The 22,621-nt window shown below is 45.0% G+C and overlaps 1 protein-coding gene across 2 annotated transcripts in view; it reads left to right on the forward strand.

Moving 5' to 3' along the window:
- The window catches only part of HLF (HLF transcription factor, PAR bZIP family member), a 54,217-nt gene extending 34,036 nt beyond the window's left edge, over nt 1–20,181 (forward strand). Inside the window, exons 3-4 of one of the 2 annotated variants that reach the window (XM_019415703.2) lie at nt 10,576–10,796; nt 15,781–20,181. In XM_019415703.2, coding sequence (XP_019271248.1) covers nt 10,576–10,796; nt 15,781–15,999 — 440 coding nt within the window. In that variant the 3' untranslated portion in view covers nt 16,000–20,181. The remainder of the gene's footprint in view (nt 1–10,575; nt 10,797–15,780) is intronic. The other variant, XM_019415704.2, reaches the window with a different exon arrangement.
- The last annotated feature ends 2,440 nt before the right edge of the window (nt 20,182–22,621 follow it).

A 22,621-nucleotide genomic window follows, 5' to 3' on the forward strand; every position in this document is an offset into this window, starting at 1 on the left:
TGACTTTCTTTGCCTAAACCCAGACCAAGCACTAATTGGCATAGTGATAATTTAAGGGTATAGATGTAAACACGCTTCCCCCACGAGGCAACCTTCATATCCACACAACAGTATGTTACACACCCTCCCTTCCAGGAATCCTGGCCCTTCTTCTTGTGAGGCATGGTCTCTGGATATCCAGAAGCTCGTTAAGATGCCAGTGAGCGAGACATAGTGTGGACATAGTAGCCCTGACCCCGTGGCCAGCAGTGGTGTTGTCAAAGGCAGACGTGCCCTTAGCACAGGCTGGCCATTCGGGGGGACTGAGGTAGTGGAGGAGGGGAGGGAGGGGGAGAGAAGGAGGGAGAGGAAAATAGTGGTTGGCCAGCCATAACTTCCTGGGGGCTCTTGTCCATGACAGGAGGCTATTCCCACCCCTTTGGGGGGTCCACCTTGCTTGCACATGTCGGGTTAGAGAGAAGGGAACCCTCAGAGTCCTTCTCATCCTCTTCTGTCCCATTGAGAGGAAAGCAGAGTAGAAAGGGCATGGGTCCACTGTGGATCAAGCAGACTTGGAGTCTGAACTCTACCCAACTTTGCCCCTCCCCCCAGCTTTTTAGCTGCATGACTTTATGCAAGTGGTTTCACCTCTCTGACCAAACATTTCCTCATCCATAAAATGTGGGACACAATCCGCCCCCGTGGGGCAGGCTAACGGGTCAGTTCAGTGTTGCACATTAGGCTCCGAGCCCGGGTCCTGACGCAGGACTCTCACTCCGGAAGCACAAAGTCCCTTGCTTTCCACTGGCCCAGGGTTAGGCTCTCTGGCCCCCACTTCTGGGGCATTTACACAGTTAAAAACTTGGGTTTCAGAGTCAGAAAAATCAGAAGACGAGTCCATGTTTCATCTGCTAGTTGGGCAGCCTTTGGCAAATTATTTAGCATCGCCGAGCTTGTCTTAAACTGTTTCCATCCCTTTATTTCCACGTCAGAAAAATGGGGATACTAATAATTCCACATTCATGCAGCCATTGTAAGGATTAAATGAGGCCACCCATCAGAGGGGCCTGGTGGAGAGTAAGGGCCCCACCCAGTCACCAGCAGTATCGCTGACATTGCTTACCCGTGGGTGGGGCAGGCCTGGCGACCAGCCCACGGACTCCAGGAGATGCTCACTGATGGTCCCATATTTCTGTTGACAGTCTGTTACTGTGCTCAGGGCGTTGCAGGAAAAGAGCTACTTATATCAAAGCCATCTTTGTAGCGTGCCTTTTGGTGCATCTGTTCAGCAGTCATGGACGGCACTTACTGGAACCTTGTCTGAATCTGACACAAGGGTGGGTGGGTGTGTGTGTGAGATTCGTTTTTGCCTTAACGTCAGTGTATCTGCTGTATAAGGCTCAGGACGCTTGAAGAGTGTTAGGGTCATGATGGATTCCCAGGAGCTGGGGTCTAGAAGGACATTTCCCATTTCAGTCCTCAGCTAAATCTTTTCTTTCTCACCCTCTTTCTTTCTTCCTTCTCTTCTTTTTTTATGCCCTTCTGTCCTTTCATGTTCCTTCTCTTCTTCCTTTCCTTCCTTCCCCGCTTCTTCCATTTTTTTCTTTCATTCATCCTTGTATTCCTGCTTTAGTTTGTTAATTCCTCGTTCTCCCCCTTCCTGTTCTCCCTCTGTCCCATTCTCTTCTCCCTCTTTGGTCTGTTCTTTCTCCTCTTCCTTCTCTTCTTCCTTTCTAGGGACTCGAATGGTCTTCTCTCAACCACATCTAACACGGGCTCCTGAAAATATTAGGTATGAAGTGTAGCAAAGTCCATTGTTTAAAAAATAAGGTTTTAGTTTCTGACCTTGAAAGTGAAAGGTGCTCACTATAGACAACCTGCAAAAATATAATAAAAAGAAAAAAATAGCCCCTGTGTCCCCAAACAGTCCTTGTTAGGATCTAGGAGTCTTTGTTTCTGGTTACTCCAGAGTGTGCTCTATGTGCCACCCGGATGCAGGCCGCCTGTAGAAGCTGGGGACAGGGCAGCAAATAAGACAAGGTCTCCATCCTGTGGAGCTTCTGTACAGGTGGAGGGGGGTGGTCACCAAATGTCAAGGAAGTAGAAAAGACAGTTTTGGGCGAGATAGATATTGTAAAGGTGAAGAGATGGGTGGTTGGAAAGGCCGAGTGCTGGGGGGGGAAAGTCAGAGGACAGAGGAGATGCAGAGAGCTGGTGTCTAAATGACGCAAAAGGACAGGCAGGCAGAGAGCAGGGGAGGAACGGTTTAGGGGGAGAGAACGCTAAGTACAAAGGCCCGGGTGGGTCCTACTTGGGCTCTGTGAGTAGAAAGAAGGCCAGCATGGCTAAGCATATTGAGTGAGGGGGAGTCTTGAATGTTATCATATGTGGCAATGGAAAGCCTTGGGAGGGTTTTGGTATGGGGGAGTGCCCTGCATAGGTCTGCATTTTTAGAATACCTTCTGGTAGCTGCGTGGAGAGTGCATTGTGGAGACACGAATGGAAGGAAAAGGAGCAGCTAGGGGGATGTGGCAGTGGTTCCGGGGAGACTGGGCTGGCTTGGACAAGGGGGCACAGCCTGTTTCATGTTTTTTAACCATCTGTGATTACAGCATCTACTTTGTAATTGTATTTATATATAGATCATTTATTGAGTACTTTCCAGGTACTATGCATTGTGTTAAGCACTTTATTTATACACATATTATCTCATTCATTGTTCACACCACCCCATGAGGCTGGCATAGTAATCTTCATTTGCAGATGAAGAAACTCAGGGAGGGAAATTTTAAAAAAGCCAGAGGGGGGGAAGGGGAGACACCAATAGTTCTGTTCCCTTTTTTTTTTCTGATGTTTATTTACTTTTGAGAGAGAGAGAGCATGTGAGCAGGGGAGGGGCAGAGAGAGAGGGAGACACAGAATCCAAAGCAGGCTCTAGGTTGAGCTGTCAGCACAGAGCCCGATGCGGGGCTCGAACCCACAAACCGTGAGATCATGACCTGAGCCGAGGTCAGACGCTTAACTGACTGAGCCACCCAGGCACCCCCCAATAGTTCTGTTCCTTAAAGCAGACCTTATTAGGAAATGGGGGAGAGGGTATTTCTTTCTGGTCCTTTATTCACAAACACCCAAGTTGATACCATACTGATGGCAGAATCAGAATTGAAACCCAAGTCTGACTCACTTCACAGTTTAGCCACTACCCCATACATTGAAAAACCCTGCTGTGCTATTTACGCTATTGTATAAGCATCTCCCTGTATGCAGTAGCCCAGCTCTGCAGATCAGTCTTCTGTTCTCCTGATTGTATTTAGCAGGTAGTCGCAGATACCCAGTAGCATGCACACATGAAGGTTTATTGTTTACCTACTTGGAAATGCTATGGGTTGGTCAGATGGCTCTGCTGATCAGGGCTGGACTCACACCTCGAGGGAGCTGACCTAGCCTGGCCATGTGCCCTTCACTCCCTAGGAGGCTGGACTGAGCATGTTTGTGCCAAGTGCTGAAGAGAAGAGGTAGGAGCGTGCAAAGCCTCTTTAGGTCCAGCCTTGGAACTGACACTGCCACATCTGCCACACTGTGTTGGGCAGTACAAGTCCCAAGGCCAGCCCAGATTCAAGGGGTGAGGAGATAGACTCTGCCTGGAACTGCAAAGTCACATGGAATGGGACATGGGTAGAGGGAAGGGTGAGACCTTTATCTATTAGCACGCAGCTGCTTTTGCAGACTGCTTGATGAACAAGAGAATAGGTTCCTGCCATTGGAACAGAGCCCAGCTAATTGGCCTCCATGTCCAGGAAGCCCATATCCTTAGGATATACTTGTAAGAGTTTTATTTAATCTCTATACATATTGTGAGCACTCTTTAGGGACCCTCTAGTGTTACTACAGTCTTCTAAGTTAATTGGCTCCCTGTACTCTAAGAGATTCTCAGAAGCAGGTGTGTTTTGTAATGAAATAGGCTGTGCCCCCCATGGCAGTTTTCTTCTGAAAACCGTGGGTGCAGAGAGGGTAAATGGTGCTGATTCAAATTAGGACCACCCAGGGTCCAGGAGGTGATGACAAGCAAACAGACCACAAACTGGTTATGGGGAGGAGAGAAAGATTTTGGATCAAGATGTGGGACCAAACTTTAAATCACAAGGAAGTTCACCCATCAGTGCTAATAGAGAACACTTTGGCCAAAACCAGATTACTTTCTCTTTTCTCAGCCTTCCTTTATAGAGAATAATGCTTGTCAGTGATAAACACTGGAGTACTATTTGTCCTGCCATTACTGCTGCAGATGTAAGGTTTTATTTACTTAACAAGAAGCACAAGAGAAAGATTGGAGGTGTTGCAATTAGCCTTGAGGACGAAATAGCAAATACAGCTATAACCGACTACTTTGAGGCAGCCATCAATTAAACAAACTGTTGACTTGAGAAGAGATAAGGACACAGATCACTGCTGTTCCCATTCATTGCTGAATTCTAGCCAATCGGCCAATTGAACACGAGATGCTAAATTCTTGTGAAAGTATAGAAGAATAAGAAATGGCTGATCTTCAGTTACACTAGTTGGAGGTTTAGTCATGCCTAATCTGTGACAGAAGTGGAGGCCAGTTCTGGGTTTGAAGGTGACTTCTAATCTTATTCCAGATTTGAGCCCTTTTGTTCCGTCCTTTCCTCCAGAAATCCTCCCTGGCCCTTTTGGAAGTGACTTTCATCAAGATGTTTTTAGAAAGAAGAAAACAGTGTACCAGAAAACTGCAGAGTCTATATCATGGGGTTGATCTCGTCCCCCATAGACCTTTCAAAGAAAGCCTTGGAGAAATATCAAGCTCAGACTTAATAAATACAGGAGAAAACCACACAGTCATCGCAACAGATTCTAAAAAGGCCTTTGAGGAAATTTCATGCACCATTCCTGATTTAAAAAAGAAAAAAAAGAAACTCTCAATATAATATGTTGGGACTGCCTTAGTTTGTCATGCTGCAGCTATCCGGATGCAGGAACAGGCCTTCATGCTTTAATACTTCAGAGGACGTCCTAAAAACTTTTTCCATTAAAGTCTGGGACAGGCAGGAATCTCCGGTATTTACTTGTCTTACTCCTCCTTGTCTTGCAGAGCCTAACTGATGCAGTGAGGTTTTGTAAAAAGTAGGAATTATAAACATTGAGAGGAAGCAACAACTTCCCTAGAGGCAGAAGATTATATTAGTTTTCTCTTAGAAAAGTAAGCTGGCAATGCTAGAGCAATTAGGACTAATAAGAGAGTAAAGTGGCTGGATATAAAACCCAGCATTTTAAAACCAGTAGCTTCCTAGATGCCAGCAATAACCAATTAGGAGGTAAGTGAAAATTTACACTAGGAACAACTACTATAAAACATTTAAGGGATGTACCTAGCAATAAACGTGAATAGTTAAAATGAAGAATGCTATAAGCCTTAACTGCTGGATATAAGAAAAAGACCAAAAAAAAAAAAAAAAAAAAAAGGAAAGTTATGCTAGGGGTATAGTAAATATTTTAAAGACCTCACTTGTCCCCAGCTGAACTCATAGCTTTCATGTAGTTTTCATTCAAAATCTCTAAATATAACTTAATAGGTGGATTCTAGAATTCATCCTGAAGACTGTAAGAATACCAAAGAAAATTTTCTTTTATATATATATATATATACATATATAATATATAAAAAATATATATATATATAAATATATAAAAGAAAAAAATATTTGTATATATATGTAAGTTAGCTAACATACAGTGTATACAGTGTGCTTTTGGTTTTGGGGGTAGATTCCCATGATTCATTGCTTACATACAACATCCAGTGCTCATCCCAACAAGGGCCCTCCTCAATGCCCATCCAAAGAAAATTTTCTAAAGAGAACAATAAGGGGTGTAAAACTTGATATATCGAATATCCAGCTTTACTGATATCATTATATTAAGACATTTGGAAAACATTAAGTAAAACCCCTGCTTATACTGTATACAAAATTAAATTCCAGGTGACTCACAATTCTGAAAACATAAATCCATTATAGTTGTATTAAAGAAAAATACAGAGTAATATACATCTACAAATACATATGCATGTTGGGGTGCCTGAGTGGCTCAATCGGTTAAGCTCTTGGTTTGGGCTTAGGTCATGACCTCATGTTTCATGAATTTGAGCCCCATGATGGGCTATACACTGACAGTGCAGAGCCTGCTTGGGATTCTCTCTTTCTCCCTCTCTTCCTGCCCCTCCCCCACTCATGTGCGCTCTCTTTTTCAGAATAAATAAACTTAAAAAAATAAATACACAGAGATATATAGGTAGATAGATATGTATGCATATATAATATAACTTGGGGGTGGGTATGGAAGTAAGAAGCCATAAATGAGAAGATTTCAAGATATTACTACATTATAGGGATGCCTGGGTGGCTCAGATCGTTAGGCATCTGATTCTCGGTTTTGGCTCAGGTCATGATCTCATGGTTTCATGAGTTTGAGCCCCGCATCAGGCTCTGTGCTAGTGGTGGAGCCTGCTTGGGATTCTCTCTCTCTATGTCTCTGTCTCTCTCAAAAATAAACAAACTAAAAAAAATACTACTACATTACCATGTAAGATCTTGTCAGTAGTGAAAAACTCCATATGCAAAGTTAGAAAACAGTAGTCATGGAGAAACTATTTTCTATAGATAAATCAGATGAAAGGATGACATCCAGTCTATAAAGAGTCCTTATAAATGAGTAAGCAACAAAATCCATTTCATAGGGGGCAAATGACAGGAAGGAAGAGGTGGTGTTTAGCAGAAGAAATAAATAATAAATATGTGAGATGTTCAGTCTCACTAGTAGTGATGGCAATGGAAATTAGAACAACAGTGATATTTGCGTCCCTCAAATTGACAGCATTTTAACAATTAGTATTTAATTGTGTGGAAATGCACTCATAAATGTTGGTACAAGTGTAAATAGATAATGACAGTTTAGCAGCACATTTATAAATATAAAATGTACATCCCTTTGGATGAGCAGTCCCACTTCTAGAAATCTTTTCTACAAAAATACACACCTAAAAATCCATCAGTTGGGAATGAGTAGGTAGACTATAAACCCTTTATTTATTTATTTTTTTAAAATTTTTTTAACGTTTATTTATTTTTGAGACAGAGAGAGACACAGCATGAACGGGGGAGGGGCAGAGAGAGAGGGAGACACCGAATCGGAAGCAGGCTCCAGGCTCTGAGCCATCAGCCCAGAGCCCGACGCAGAGCTTGAACTCACGGACCGCGAGATCGTGACCTGAGCTGAAGTCAGACGCTTAACCGACTGAGCTACCCAGGCGCCCCTATAAACCCTTTAAAAAGAACAAAGTAGGGGCGCCTGGGTGGCTCAGTCGGTTCACGTCCAACTTCAGCTCAGGTTATGATCTCGGTTTGCGGGTTCAAGCCCTGTGCCAGGCTCCACACTATCAGTGCAGAGCCTGCTTGGGATTCTCTCTCCCCCTCTTCCTCTCTTTCTGCCCCTCTCCTACTCATGCATTCCCTCTCTCTCTCTCTCTCAAAGTAAATAAACTTAAGTAAGTAAATAATTAAAAAGAACATGGGAAATTGTGTATGGTATGTTGAAAAAGTAATTTAAGATATGTGGGTAGTATCATCCTACTGAGTTAAATCATATGTGTAAAAACTAAGGTTTTCACCAAGCAGTTAAGGGCAGTCACCTCTGGGAAAAATAGCAAGATGGATTGGAGGCAGGGGAGAGGAGCACTTCTTGACGCACTTGTGCATTTGTTATAGTTTTACAATGAACATCCTTGGTAATTTAAAAAATGTATGGAATGATACATTCTTAGGTTGAAAATTCTTATGTAAAATATTTGAAAATCTGCAAAGGTAGGACACAATAATAAAGGTCCTCCTTTCCATTACCCAACTGTTGACATTTTGGAACGAAAGGGGGAAAAATGAGTCCAGCAGAGTTGACTCAGTAGAAAGTGTAGGTAAACACAAGGGTGTCTCTGGGGAGAAAGAGGATTTGGATGTATTTCTCAGGTTCACTCGGGTCCATTGCCATGTGCTGTTTGACGCTGGGGAAGCCGTTGAGCTCATCTACTGTCCAGTAGGTTTTCTGCATTCTGCAGGGAGGCATGACCTACTTCCATTGCAGAAAGGGCTGGGGAGAAAGAATGCCCAACTAAGGTTCGGCCTATGTTGTTGCTAGAATGTCCACGAATGAATTTCAGAGCCCAGCGTCCCAGTGGGCCACCGTTACATGAGGAATACACTTGGTAGAAGCCGAGCTCTGAAGTAGGTACCCTGGTCAGGAGGGGTGGGGATAAAGTAGATAAAACATGAAAGACCGTGTTGTCCGGTAGAGGAGAGGTGTGTGTGTGTGTGTGTGTGTGTGTGTGTGTGTGTGTGTGTGTCTGTGCGTGTGCGCGTGCGCGCTCGCACGCGTGCATGTAAAGCTTAACATTTATGAAGCAATAAAGGAGAACATTGCAATATAGAATAATTAACAGAATTCCAAAGTCCTCAAGAAGAACGTGAAAACTTGCAGCAATTAGGTTTGGGAAATACTAATCACGAGATGCTTCCAGAGGGTAGGAGAGGGTGTACACACCTATGAGTGTGCATGTGTGTGTGCGCGCGCATGTGTGTGCGTGTGTGTGTTGTGGGGGAGGTGCTGGTGCAGTGGTGCTGGTAGTGATAGGGCATTGGGGTAGCTTTGTTATCTGGTTCAAAGAGAATTTCTAAAGGGAAAATAAAATCCCCATTTGACTCAGATATGGCTCATTTTCTGAGGCGATGTCAAGAGGCACAAGATCAAATCTAGCTTGACACCATCCAATACCGAACTCAGCAGTCTCTAGAAGCTGTAGCTGAGCGGCAGGCTGGCTAATGAGACATCTCTGTCCTCCGCCAATGCCTCGGGGGCCCATCTCTTCCTCTTTGGCAAGCAGGATACAAAGAGAGCTCCAGGCAGAGTGAGGACCTAAAAGGTCACCCAGAACATTCATTTTGTAGGCTCCCCACCAGGCCTTTCCAGAAAACAGATGAGCATGGCTTAATAGTTCAGCTAGAATGGGAGCCCATGGCTTCGTGCTTCAACCTGGGGTGGGTTTTAATGAAGCCCAAAGGAGATTTCACACGTTGTCCAACCATTGGCAGTGAGGAAGGAGGGGCGGGGGGGCGGTGTGCCAAATACAGCCGGGCAGTATCCTTTCCTTTATTCTCTGGGTGTGAAAGGGGCAATTGTAAAATTCAGATGAAATTAGAAATGAAGATTCAGAGCTGCCCACGTAAACATCGCAGTCTGTCATTAAGTTCACTTTCACCAGTAAGACACATTCCAAAGTACAGTAAGCCTGTTGTTCTGGGGATGTTTGTGCGTTTCAGTGGTTGCAGAACCCTCAAGTGGAAGTCAGGTCCCCTCTGTTGCATCTTTTCTGATTTGTGAAATGCTTCTTGAACCTACCCTCTTCCCATTGTCTCCACTGTCAACACAGATGCACATGTGGGTCATCATAGCATCCTGGAAGCCGAGCTCCCCTCTCCAGCCATCTATCCTTTGGTCCATTCCTCACGCTGCCTGAATCTTCTTTGCAGATTTCAGCTCTGCTTGTCACTTTGGAGCTCAGAATCCTTCAGTGACATTCAGGGCCTTTTATAACATCCCCACTGCCCACCCTCCTGACCATATCTGTTGCATTTATGTCTCTCTCCACTTCATCTTGTGCTCTGAGTCAGGGCTACAGCTACCCAAGACCACCTGTGCCCCTCAAAAAGGCAGCCCTCTGGCTTGTATTTGTCCCTAGATTACCTTTTTTTGCTAATTACTGTTTGTCTCAAGATGCAGTTACACCAAGTGTCACCTCTAGGAATTGTCCCTAACCTCCTTTGTGTTATATACTGTCCCCCACACTCTGGAAGCACGTGATGTTTACTTCTATCTCAGCACCTTCACTATATCCTAACTGACTAGTGATGGGTCTGATTCCTTGACTTGCCTGGAAAACATGAGAAAGGTAAAAATCAGAGTACCTGGCACATAGCTGGTGCTCCACGAACGTGTTTTTGGAAAGAATGAATGCATGAAAAATTTTTTAAATGTTTATTTTTGAGAGAGTGGGGTAGAGGCAGAGAGAGGGGGACAGAGGATCTGAAGCAGGAGAGAGAGGGGGACAGAGGATCCGAAGCAGGAGAGAGAGGGGGACAGAGGATCCGAAGCAGGAGAGAGAGGGGGACAGAGGATCCGAAGCAGGCTCCGAGCTGACAGCAGAGAGCCTGGTGTGCATCTAGAACTCAGGAACTGTGAGATCATGACCTGAGCTCAAGTCGGACACTTAACTCACTGAACCACCCAGGCGCCCCATATCTTTAAAATTTAGTTTGCAGACGTGTGTGGGTCTTTGTTTTTGCCTGATCTGACATGAGTAAAGGCATACTCAACCTGCTGTGTTCTCAGTAACATAGTGAGGATGAATAAAATGAACAGTGTTAGTCATATGTAAGCAAGTTGAAGACTTTCGCCACTTATCCCGAAGTATCACCAGGGAGTTGTCTGGGGCGCTGGTAGTGTTCCTGAATTGAAGCTCCTGCCTTGTTCCAGGTCAGCTGTTGCCAGCAAACCGCAATACACCGAGTCCCATTGATCCTGACACCATCCAGGTCCCTGTGGGTTACGAGCCAGACCCGGCAGATCTTGCCCTCTCCAGCATCCCTGGCCAGGAAATGTTTGACCCTCGCAAACGCAAGTTCTCTGAGGAAGAACTGAAGCCACAGCCCATGATTAAGAAAGCGCGTAAAGTCTTCATCCCTGATGATCTGAAGGTAAATTGGAACTGGTCATCAGGCTTTGGGCAAACAGAGGGTGGGATCAAGAGGCAGACTAAAAGGGTGACCTCTAGGAAGATCACACAAGCTGGTGAACCACAGACTTGTGATTTCTGATCCCGTTTCTTGGCATGTGACTGTGGGCAAGTTGCTTTCTCCCTGGGTATCTTCTGAAATATGCCTTTCATGTCTTGATATAGCACAGAAAGAAGAAGCAGTAAAAATGTTGGCGTGATTTACAACCCATGAAGGAAACAAACCTGCTGCTATCTGCAGGGAATGCTCTGAAAGCCCCATAAAATCAACCCAAACCCAAAATCTTTCAGGGTTGGAAAGAGAAAGGAAATTATCTGCAGAGGACATCTGGGCCAATAGTTCTCCAAGGCTTACCTTCCCTCGGGGAACTTGTTGATAACCAATGCTGCCTTTTCCCGATAGTCCACAGGGAACAACAGCTAGAGCTAAGACCTCTCTCCATGTTGCCACCCTCAGAGGACCTGGGTGGGATATTCTCAAGGAAGCTGGTGGGTTCCCTGATGTTGTTGATATGCAGTGTTTACTCTGTATCTTAAATAACGGTCACTTGAATATCTCAGCAAAAGGTTCATTCCAAGTTGTTTCTTTTCAGCTGTGTTGAGGGGACACATGATTTATAAAGGAAAATAGATTTACCTTATGAGGTCTGATACAACTAGAATCAAAATTAATCTGACACATTTAATGATAATTAATGAGAATTCTTTCCAAAATTTTGCCATGTCCACTAATGCCAAAATAGAACAATTTTAATTAGCCATGGCTTAGAATTTCTTGTGTTTATGCTTCCTTCCAATCATAGGGACAATAGAGATTTGATTGTATATGTTGGAGGCGTTGACACCAGGCATAATTAGCCTTTTTCTAACTTCTGACCCCCATTTCTCAAAACTAACTGTGGTACAGATGGAAAGTCACTTGTCAGCTGGGAACATGGGAGTTTGGAATGTTGTCCTGGAACCAATTTCGACCTCTTACCTATTTTTGCCATCTAGAAAGACCACTGGAGGAAAAGGTACCCTGCAGATTGAAATCACTTCTGTTGACTACATACTTGAGATTACCTTGAGTGTAGCAGACTCATCAGATGTCAGGGCTGAAAGGGACCTCGGAGGTTCGTTAGACCACAGTTGCTGTTTTGCAGTTGAAGAAATGGAGAAATAGAAGGGTTAAGTGAGGTGAACACTGCTAGTTAGTGGAAATCTTCTAGTTTCCAGAAAGGTCACTGCAGCATGTTGGCCTTGACAAGGGCTACAGCAGGGTCTCTTGGGTGACAAACCAGTAGCTGTCACCCTAAGAATCAAAAGAGTAAAGTTCATAGTAAACACTCCACAAAATTAAACAAGGGGCGCCTGGCTGGCTCAGTTGGAAGAGCGTGCAACTCTTGATCTCAGGGTCATCAGTTGGAGCCCCACGTTGGGTGTAGAGATTACTTAAATAAATAAAACTTAAAAAAAAAAATCTAAACAAGTCAGGGAACTGATGGTCAAGACTAAGATAGGATAAGAAGGGGCCATGGGGTCCTGGGAAATTGAGAATCTTCTTTCAACTGGATGCTTTTCCTCATCTTAGCCACCCAATCCTGTGTGTATTTTCGAGCTCACCTCTTCAGCTAAACTGGGGAGCCATGCAGCATGGATTTCCTTTTGAACAGAGGGTAGTTCAGAAGGATGATGCTAAGCAGTAGATAAAACTTCCAGCCAAACCTTCACAGGTCTCCAGATTTACAAGTTCAAAGCAAAGAGCAAGCTCAATAACCCAGGTAACCTTGGCAACAAAGAGGCCCTGTGAAAACAGTATGTGTTGGAATTATGCATAGTACTGCTGTCATGGCCATGCCTGACCTTTTCCCATGGCAGGTGGGTAGCTGGCAGGAACATTCTCCTGCCAAGTGTCTTTGGATTTCTTCAGTTGTGAGTGAAGCCTCAGGCCACAGGCCATGATCTTATGTGAAACAAGAAGCAGAGCTGTAACATATTTTTCCTTCCAGTAGAGAGGGCTGAGCTAGGGGTGGGTGACATATTTGTGGCCCCCAGCATTGGACGAGCAAACCAAACGAGTGAAAGAGCCCCGCCAATAAATGGTCTTCCCCACAGCTGCCTGAACCCCTCTATTGAGCCGTTCCTTTGGGTTAGCGTGCCCCAGGAGAATTAAGCAGTACCAGCATTCCCAGCTGAGAATCGGTTTAATCACCTTGATGTCTTAATACTTTTGACTATCCATTCATTCACTTGACTGAGATATCTCAAAGGCTTGTATGTTCCAAGCCCTGGGGATACACCAAGGTGAATCAGAACTGATAGTGTTCCTACTCTCAAGGAACTTCGAGTCTGGCAAGAGAAAGGAATCGCTGGTTTTCAGGAGGGGGCTGACTGGGGGAGGCGGTGTCAAACACGAGACCTTCCTTCCGAAAGACGATGGGGCAGGACTGGGTGGGCCCTTGCTGGGTGGGGGCAACCAGCTAGCCAGATGGCACCTGCACCTGGGAATAGAGAAGAGGACAGGAATGTGGTGCCAGAGTTGTCAGCGGCACTCAATATCCTGCTTCCCCCTCCCCCAACCATGCCCTGGTGACAAAGGGAGGCAAGCTGGTTTTTCTGGTCCCCCTCCTTCCATCATTCATTCCTGCCTTCTGCATCCTCTGCTCCACTCCTCTCCTCTTGTTAGCTCCCCTCTCACCTGAGATGGTCCCCACTCGATACCTTTCCTGGCTCACCTGCATGTGTGGATAGGTGAGGCTGGGAAATGAAAGCACCTTACAAGTGAGAAGAGCTCTAAGAGACAGAAATGTTGGTTGTCCCCCTGAGGTCAGCTGGTGACCCCCTGGCCCATAATACCCTGTCATATGCCACCAAGTCCGTGGCCTATGGCAGTACACCCCTTCCCTTCCCTTCCCTCCACTCCCCCAGCTTCTGCCATTTCCCAGGGGCTTATTCTTATGCACTCCTTCACCTCTGTGCTCCCGTTCCTCTATGTTGGGTACTGATACATCCTGAGTTAGCCCCTCTTTTGCATGATCTTGGAAACCATATGCCCAAGGAACATTGAATGTGGTGGATTCACCGAGACTACCAAGGGTGGTGGAATTGGGGCTTCTATCCAAGTAACCGAACAGCTGCCATCAGAACTGGAGCCTTCACTGTTGTTAATATGCCTTCAGGTCTTCCTACCTCCTGTGAAGTCCTGGGGCGAGCTCCTACCTGTTCCCCCCAACCAGCTGGTCAGGCCTCTCCCCCCTTCCTTCAGCCCCTTGTCCCCTTTCCCAAGCACAAACGACAAATCCCACCAACGGCCACAGCACACTTGCCCAAGCTGACTTATCCAGGGATTCTTCAAAGGACAGCCTTCTTCTCTGAAAGAAGGATGCTGGTACCAGCTCTTATGAAGATCTGTTTTCACTTTGGTAGATACTATTATGAAACATGTAGAAAGCTAGGTGTGCTTTACAAATAACATTACCAGGTTGTGAGTGGCTGACACAAGGAGCCTGCACGGGCATTCTGTCTCACACGTTCTGTCTTTGTGCAGGGCAGATGTTTGCCAAAGGTAATGGACAGGTATGGGCATACACCGCTGACCTTGGGCCTTCCTTGCAGCCATGGTCCCAAGCCATGTGACTTCCTCTAATGCCAGCTGCCCCTTGTAATCCTGGGGGAGGGAAAGAACTGGCCTCAACTCACTTATTCTGGGTGACAGGTACCTGCAGGTATTAGCCTTGCTAGGATGGAGGGATTTGCTATTGCAAGTGGCTGGAAAGAGGGGTTTGCAAAACACACCAGGTGGCTCCATAAATGAATTGGTAAGACCTAAAAGAAGATTCACATTTCTTAGTCTTCCTAGGAAGGTTTTCCTTTCTTTGGGGGAGGGGCAAGGATGAGGGGGAGAGGACACCTTGCTTTCACACTGACCACATTTAAATAGTACCCAGGTGAATTAAGGCCTAGAGAACAGTTAAACAGGAAATTAGAGTAAATCATTTAAATGGTAGCCACCAAATATGAGCATACTGATCGGTGGCAGGTGGAGGGTTTTTTTTTTTTTTTCTTCTTCCTGTTTTTGATGACCAAGGGATACATCAGAAAGAAAAGGTGAAAGATCCTACTTCTCTCCTTGGCATCCCTCCTCCGATTCCCCTTCTAGAGGCACCACTTTTCATAGCTTGGTATAAATCCTTCCGGGCCTCTTTCTATGAATATACAATATTGTGATTTTTTAACCAAAGTGGGATGAGGCCATACATATTTATCAGCAAATTGCCATTTCCACCCACATAGTGGTAGATCATAAACATCTTTTTTGGTTCAGCTGGGTCATTATTTGTAACAGCTGCAGAGTATCCTTTTGTAGGACTCCACCGTCATGTAGTTATTAAATCTCCTACTGATTAGTTTTCCCCCATCTCTTTCTATTAGAGACAATGCCGCAGTGAGAATTCTGTGCCTGGGGTGTCTGTCTGTGTGCACATGCATGCAGATGGGTGGAGGCAGATCCTAGAAGACGAGTTGCTTCATCATTGGTAGTGCATTTAAATAGTTGATAGATACTGCCAAGTCGCCTTGCAACCATATCGTATGGACTTCTACCAACAAGCCTATGAGCGCCCATGGAAGAAAAGGGTTCTTAAAACATTCGGCAAAGAAAACAGAGCGATCTGAATGTAGTTTAGGGTGTGAGGTGAGCCACTTGCTTTCGTGTGGCCCCTGGTGTGGCCTCTGCAGGGCAGAGAGTAAGGAGGGACACTCTGTGACAGGTGCGTCCACGCTGCGGGAGGGAAGCCATGGCGCCCGAGCAGTGGTCTCAGACTCAAACGGACTGTCAGGGAAGGAGATGTGAGGTGAGACGCGTGGGTTCCTGGTTCCTGGTTCCTGGTTCCTGGGCGCCACCCCGGGCCCCTCCGCGCGGCTGAAATCTAATATCTTGTTTCTTTCCCCCTGTGACTAATGAGCAGGATGACAAGTACTGGGCCCGGCGCAGGAAGAACAACATGGCAGCCAAGCGTTCCCGCGACGCCAGGCGGCTGAAGGAGAACCAGATCGCAATCCGGGCGTCCTTCCTGGAGAAGGAGAACTCGGCCCTGCGCCAGGAAGTGGCTGACTTGCGGAAGGAGCTGGGCAAATGCAAGAACATACTTGCCAAGTACGAGGCCAGGCACGGGCCCCTGTAGGATGGCAGTCTTGCGGGCTGGCTTTCCAATAGATGGACAGCGTGTTTCCCGCCTGATAGCACCACACCCGAACCAACCTTTCTGACATCAGCACTTTACCAGAGGCGTAAACACAACTGACTCACATTCTGGTGTGCGTGTGCCCGCGCGCGCTTCTGCTCCTGTGTGGTCCGCGATGCGCGCGCGTGCCTTTGCACTTGCCATGTTAAGGTAGCCCTCTCCTCATCTTTCAGTTCCGAAAAAGAAAGGTGCCGTGTTTTTACTGGACTGCGGAGACGCCTCCTGGGGTCTCCTGCCCCTCCCTCCAACCCCCCTCCTGCCCCTTCCCGCGTCGCTCTCTGGTGGCTCCTGCCTGCTCTTCCGGGACCCTCTGCTGGGCTCCACCAAGCAGGGCCCTGGTGAAATAGTAGATCTCAGTTGTCAAGACTACGAGCTCTTGTTTCTCTTTAATCTGTAAGTTACCATGCTAATAAGGTGCGCAAAAATCACTTAGCACTACACTGCAGCTCTCTCTCTCTCTCTTCAGTTATAGGTTGCTTTCCTCATATTTTCAGTTTTGGTGATAATTGTCTTCAAATTTCAAGTGCTGTTTAGATTTATTAGATCCCATATTTACTTACTGCTATCTACTAAGTTTCCTTTTAATTCTACCAACCCCAGGTAAGTAAGAGTACTATTCTAGAACACAGAGTGTGTTTTTGCACCGTCTGTACCTAAAGCAATAATCCTATTGTACGCTAGAGCATGCTGCCTGAGTATTACTAGTGGACATAGGATATGTTCCCTACCTAAGAATTTCACTGTCTTTTAAAAAACAAAAATTACAGTAATGCATTTGAGCATGCCCAGAATATCCCCAGGACAGGGAAGCAGAGGGAAATGCCAGGTCTAAGAACGAGGGATTAATTTATCAGCATAGGAGCCAAAAAAAAAAAAAAAAAAAAAAAAAAATTGCATCTTGGAACAGCTTTTGACATTGATATGTTTGCTTTTGTTTTCTCTGCTCCCCACCCCCACTTTTCTAGTTCCCTTTTTCCATATCCCTCTTGATATTCAAAACAATTACTTAAGATTCAGTTTTCCCCGTTTTTGGGTAATATATATATTTTTGTGAATTATACCTTGCTGTTTTTAAAAATCAGTTAATTAAGTTAATAAGTTGATGTTTTGTAAGACCCTTTTTCCTAGTGGTGTCATTTTCGAATGCTTCATAAATTAATGATTCTGGAGCTTACGTTTCTTATTTCGTTTGCTTTTTTGAAAGTATGTGCTCTTATAAAGAGGACTTTTGAAAAATGAATGTAAAAGACACTGGTGTATCTCAGAAGAGGATGGTGTTGTCGTAAACTGTGGTTAATCCAATCAATTTAAATGTTTACTATAGACCAAAAGGAGAGATTATTAAATTGTTTAATGTTTATACAGAGTAATTATAGGAAGTTCTTTTTTGTACAGTATTTTTCAGATATAAATACTGACAATGTATTTTGGAAGACATATATTATATATAGCAAAGAAGAGGAAAACTATTCCATGTTTTAAAATTATATAGCAAAGATATATATTCATCAGTGTTGTACAGAGAAGAAGCGCTTGGGGGTTTTTGAAGTCTTTAATATTTTAAGCCTATCACTGATACATCAGCATGTTTTTTGCTTTAAATTAAAATTTTATGACAGTATCGAAGCTTGGTGTGACGAATCCCGCTCTAAAATATATAAAGAGCTTTCCTGTTCCCTATTAGGTCTCAGAAAGAAGTCAGTTAACGTCACCCAGAAGCACAAAGTGGATGTTAGTCAAATATTTATTGGCTGATATGGTGTTTTTTAGGAAAAGCATCGCCATGAAAACGTTCACTTCAAAGTTACGAGTTTCTGGAATGAAGTATCACTGCAAGCACCCCAAACAATTCTGTTCCCCTCTGTGGGCACGTGTGTCTTATGCAGTATAAGGTTGATACCGGTGTTATATGTACTGTTTATAATTTGGTAGATGTTTTGACCTTAAAGGTGATTGTTCTTTTGTTTCACCAAGTTGTGTAATGTCAAGAGATTCTGCTGTTATTGCAAAGATACGTTTTGTGCTAGATTAAAACACCCTTTCATCAATGGGATTTTCTAGTCTCCTGCCTCCAGAGTATCTAATCCTTGAATGACCTGGTGGTCCCCTTGTCCATCCACCAGCAGTGCTTCTGTCGAGTGTCATAGTTTCCGTAAATCTGACTAGAAGGCTATTTCTACTAGATATTCCTTTTGTCCCGAGCTACAGATTATGGTGGGAAATGCGAAAGCATTAGAATCGAAATGCATTGTTCAGGTATGCAACTAAGAAAAGAAGACCTTTGGCCAAAGTAAGCAGAACTGAATAAGCAATATTCAGGAAGAGATGCAGGTGGACGCAGCGTTAGCTTTTTTATAGGTAGAGAGACCAGTGGCAGCAGAAGTATTCAGTGGCAGGAGTGACTGAAACGGAAACAAGCAATGTCTGTAAGTGGAGAAGTGTTGCACCATTGGCCATCCAGGTTCACCACAGGATGACATGGTAGCTGAAAAAACCGTATTTATTTGAGCTCTGGTCTTGGACTGAGGTTGTCTGTATCAAATGAGGGTCACACATTTTCTCTGTGGAAGAAATAAAAAGATCATAATAAAATTTACTCTTGGGTGTGCCAGGAGAGGTTTCAGAAACCTACCTCGTCTTAAAATTGAAAAACTTTTGGAGTCTGTACCCGTGCCTTATATGTAGGTCATTGTCCCCACACACACATGAACACTCATTCCTGGACTTGCTTTCTGTCGAGGGCGGTTAACTAGTAAACAAGGCAGTTCTGCTCGATGGCGTAGGAAGCCGTGGCCTGATTTGGAAGGACTCAGATCAAGCAGGGTCAGATGAGTTCTGCGGACCGCAGCTATTAAAAGAGTCCTGTTGTCATTTTTCCACCTTTTCATCAGAAGCATCTTTCGGAGATTAATTACTTGGCCATTAAAAATGAATGCAAATCCTATCGTGCCAACATCATTTAGACACAATTTGGAATGAGCGGCCTGCTTTCCTGACAGGGTTGCGGTGTCATTTCTGTGGACTTAGACTTGCAGAGAAGGGCAAAACCTGATGAGCGTGTCCTGCCTCATGCAATTTGAGGCTGCAGGTAGGGAATAGGAGGGCTGGGAAGAGATCACGTCCTCCTTTTGAGAAAGGGGCCACCTTCTGACCATTCAAAACACTCAGTGGGCAAGACTGTGCCAGGCCTTTCATCTTCCAGTACGACAGGCCTGGGGGAAGTCATCCCTCGAAGCAGAAGGACCGTTTGTTCCAGGAGCGTGCAGATGGGATGTGGCTTCGGGTGGGTAGGATGCTGTGCTAGAGAACCCAGGGGTTCCTTCCGACTCGCCGGTTTTGTGAGGGAACACACAATAATTCTAAATGTGCATTTAGAAGGTCTTGAGCCTAAAAGAATTTTAAGTGCAGCCCCTCTTCTCCAGCCACCCCTGAGGAAAACAACATGCAGAGGTATACTTGCTTTTTTTCCGGTAGTTTATCTAATTTCCCCCTGGTGTTCCTTTTAAGAAAATTCAGACTTTGTCAGAGTTCATCAGAGCTGTCCCAAGCCAGGCTGGCTTGGCCTGTTTGCCTGTGTGGAGCGCAGACGCTGGGATTTAACCCCGGGGTCGGCAAGCTGCAGGCGATGGGGGACAGTGTGCTAGACAGCTTCTGCTCTCAGGGTGCAGCTCCCTGCTGAGGGCTCCTGGGCCCCACTGGGGAGGCCAAGGTCTCCTCCTCGTTTTCTCTACAATTAATAATGGCATTTTAAAAATGAGCAAAGCCTTATCCTAGATCTCAATTGGATTAGACTTGACAATTAAGTCAGTACATTGTGCAGAGGGCCAAGTGTATGTAGAGGAGTGTGAGTGTGTGTGTGTGTGTGTGTGTGTGTGCACATGTGTGTGGATATTTAAGTCAAATCATAACATCTTTAATTTTGGAGAACCTTCCCGAACATAACCACCATAACCATTATCCTTTTGGCAACACCACAAAGGTTGCATCTGTTAAACAGGTACAAGTTCACATGAGGTCAGTTTAATTGTACATCGTGATATGGGTGGTGTTTATGCTGTTAAGTCCGAACCCTTATCTGTCTGTTATTCTCAATGCTTAATAAACTTTGAATTTGTTCCTTTCTTTCATGTATTTTTGTTGATAGTCTGCTAGAAGTTAGATTCTGTTCCCAATCCTATCACCAAGAGCCCACTTACAGAGATCAATTACATCAATGACAAATAATAATAAGTAATTTATTAATGGTAAATTAATATTTATTGAGCACTTATGTGCCAGACATTGTGCTAAACACTTACCTGGAATATTGTAATCCCATGTCAACTCTACAAGGTGGGGACTATTGTTTTTCCCGTTTTACAGAAGAGAAAATAGAGGGTTCATGTGATTAAGCAGTTTCCCCAACATTAGAGGTGACAGAAATGAATTCTGATCCACTGAATGGGCATCATTTAGAGAACTGGTTCCCAAAAACGAGTCCAAAGACTGCTTCTGGTTGGACGTATAAGAATCAACTGGGAACATATTCCAGGACTACAGATCCAGCAACTCTGAATCAGTAGAGAGAAAATGAATTGCTTAAAGTCTCCCAACTCACTCCCGTGTGTGGCCAAGTAATTGGAAGCAAGGATTTACAGACTTGACCTTAATTTGAGTTCATGACTCTTGGGGGATCCATGAAGAAGCTTAAAATTTCCATAATTACCTGAAATTGTATGCAACTTTTTGCATATAAACATTTATTTTTCTGTAGGGGAGATGCACAGCTACCCCGACTCCCCAAAGGAATCTGTGATGCAAGATGGAATCAAGTCCCCATTTGCGGATTTGTAGGAAGGCTGATGCAGTGCAGTGGTTCCCAGCCCTGGCAGCCCATGAGACTCACCTGGAGAGCTCCAAACGTGGGCACTGCGTGGGCTGCAGCCCAGGCCAAGGAACTCAGCATCTCGGGCGTAAGAGAAGGGGACTCTGGTGAGGAGCTCGATGATTCAAATCTGTCACTTAGCGGGTGTATGACCTTGCGCGGTGCGAAGCGTTTTTTAACCTAAATCTCCTCATGTGTGAAGTAAAAGTATAATCTCCACCTCTGAGTGTTGTGGGGAGAATGAATGCCATAACAAATGCATAGTCTCTGGCACACGATAGGCCCTCAACTAATAACTGCCGTGGGGAGCCTCGGGGAGTGGGATGGGGACCAATTTCTGCAATTCAGTGTCTCAGACCATTTGTTCCTTCCAAGAGGACAGAAAAAAATTATCCTGCTCAGAAGAAGGAGCAGGTGGCTGGAGGTGTGGGAATGAGGGGTGCTACATAGATGTGGATTCATATTCTGACATCCCTAATAGATCCTAGCTTTGTACGCAGGTTGGTGGGCATCCATCTGCTTGGCGGCACCTTCCCGTTTAGATCGAACAGTTACAAGTGGAGGTTCAGCTGTACTGTCATCATCAAACAACTTTCTCCTCTCTCAGGGGAATAGGCACAGTGACCGTAAGGTTCTCTTTGGGTGGCTGATTTTATATTTGGCATCTTCAAATCTCTTATAGGAGGTGACCGTGTCTCCATGTCTGGGGAGACTTTGACCTCTAAGATGGCAGGAACAGATAGGAAGCCAAGCTGTGTAGAAGCCCGGTCATTCACAGGTCCTCAGTCCCCAGGGTCCATCACATGCTGCCCATGTGGGATGGCTCTTCCATTTCCACTTAAAATATAACAAACTGCCCAACCCTCAGGCCCCCCTCTTCAAAGCATATGAATTAAATTCCCTCTTTGAAAATCACTGGCTTAGAAGTCTCTTCAGGCATCTTTAGCCAGGAACTGGGTGAGAATTATTGAAATCTTGCCTTTGTAGTCGGCAGATGGCTTCTTGCTAATAAATCAAAAGGACCTTTTAGAGAAGAAAGGCCCGAGTGAAGATGATGGTGAGAATCCTCTGCCTCTCTGGGCTTTGAGTCAGTGTGGACTTGGGTCTAAAGGCCCCTCTCTCTGACTTCTTTTCATCCTGCAAAGCCTGGCCCGGTGCCAGGAAACAATAGGAAAAGCTAACAGTAAGAGTCCTAGACCTCTACCTGCCACATCTCATTTAATTCTTACACTGTGAAGAGGGTGCTAGCATTGTCCCTGTTTTGCAGATGAAGAAACAGACTCAAAAAAGGAAGTAAGCAGAATTTACACCCAGGCAGAAAGGCTGATTTGAGAGTGTGCTCTACACCACTCCTCTCCGTGATTTAAACTAGGTGCTCAGCAAAGGCCAACGGTAATTGCTGTAGTCGGGAGGGTGAGCAGGGAGCCGGAAGCCTGGATGTGAATCCCAGATCCATTACTCAATATTCATGTGACATAGACAGTTCACCAAATCACCCTTTTATCTGTTAAATGGGTACCACAGTACTCTCCTTGTAGGGTTGTTACCAGGATTAAGTGAGAACATGCATCTAAAACACTTAGATTTGGGGGGCACCTGGGTGGCTATATATATATATAGCCTGGGTGGCTCAGTTGGTTAAGTATCATCTGACTTCAGCTCAAGTCATGATCTCACACTTCATGAGTTCGAGCCCCA

Source organism: Panthera pardus, unplaced genomic scaffold, assembly GCF_024362965.1.
Source record: "Panthera pardus isolate Hobbes unplaced genomic scaffold, ASM2436296v1 HiC_scaffold_3, whole genome shotgun sequence".
Lineage (NCBI taxonomy): Eukaryota > Metazoa > Chordata > Mammalia > Carnivora > Felidae > Panthera > Panthera pardus.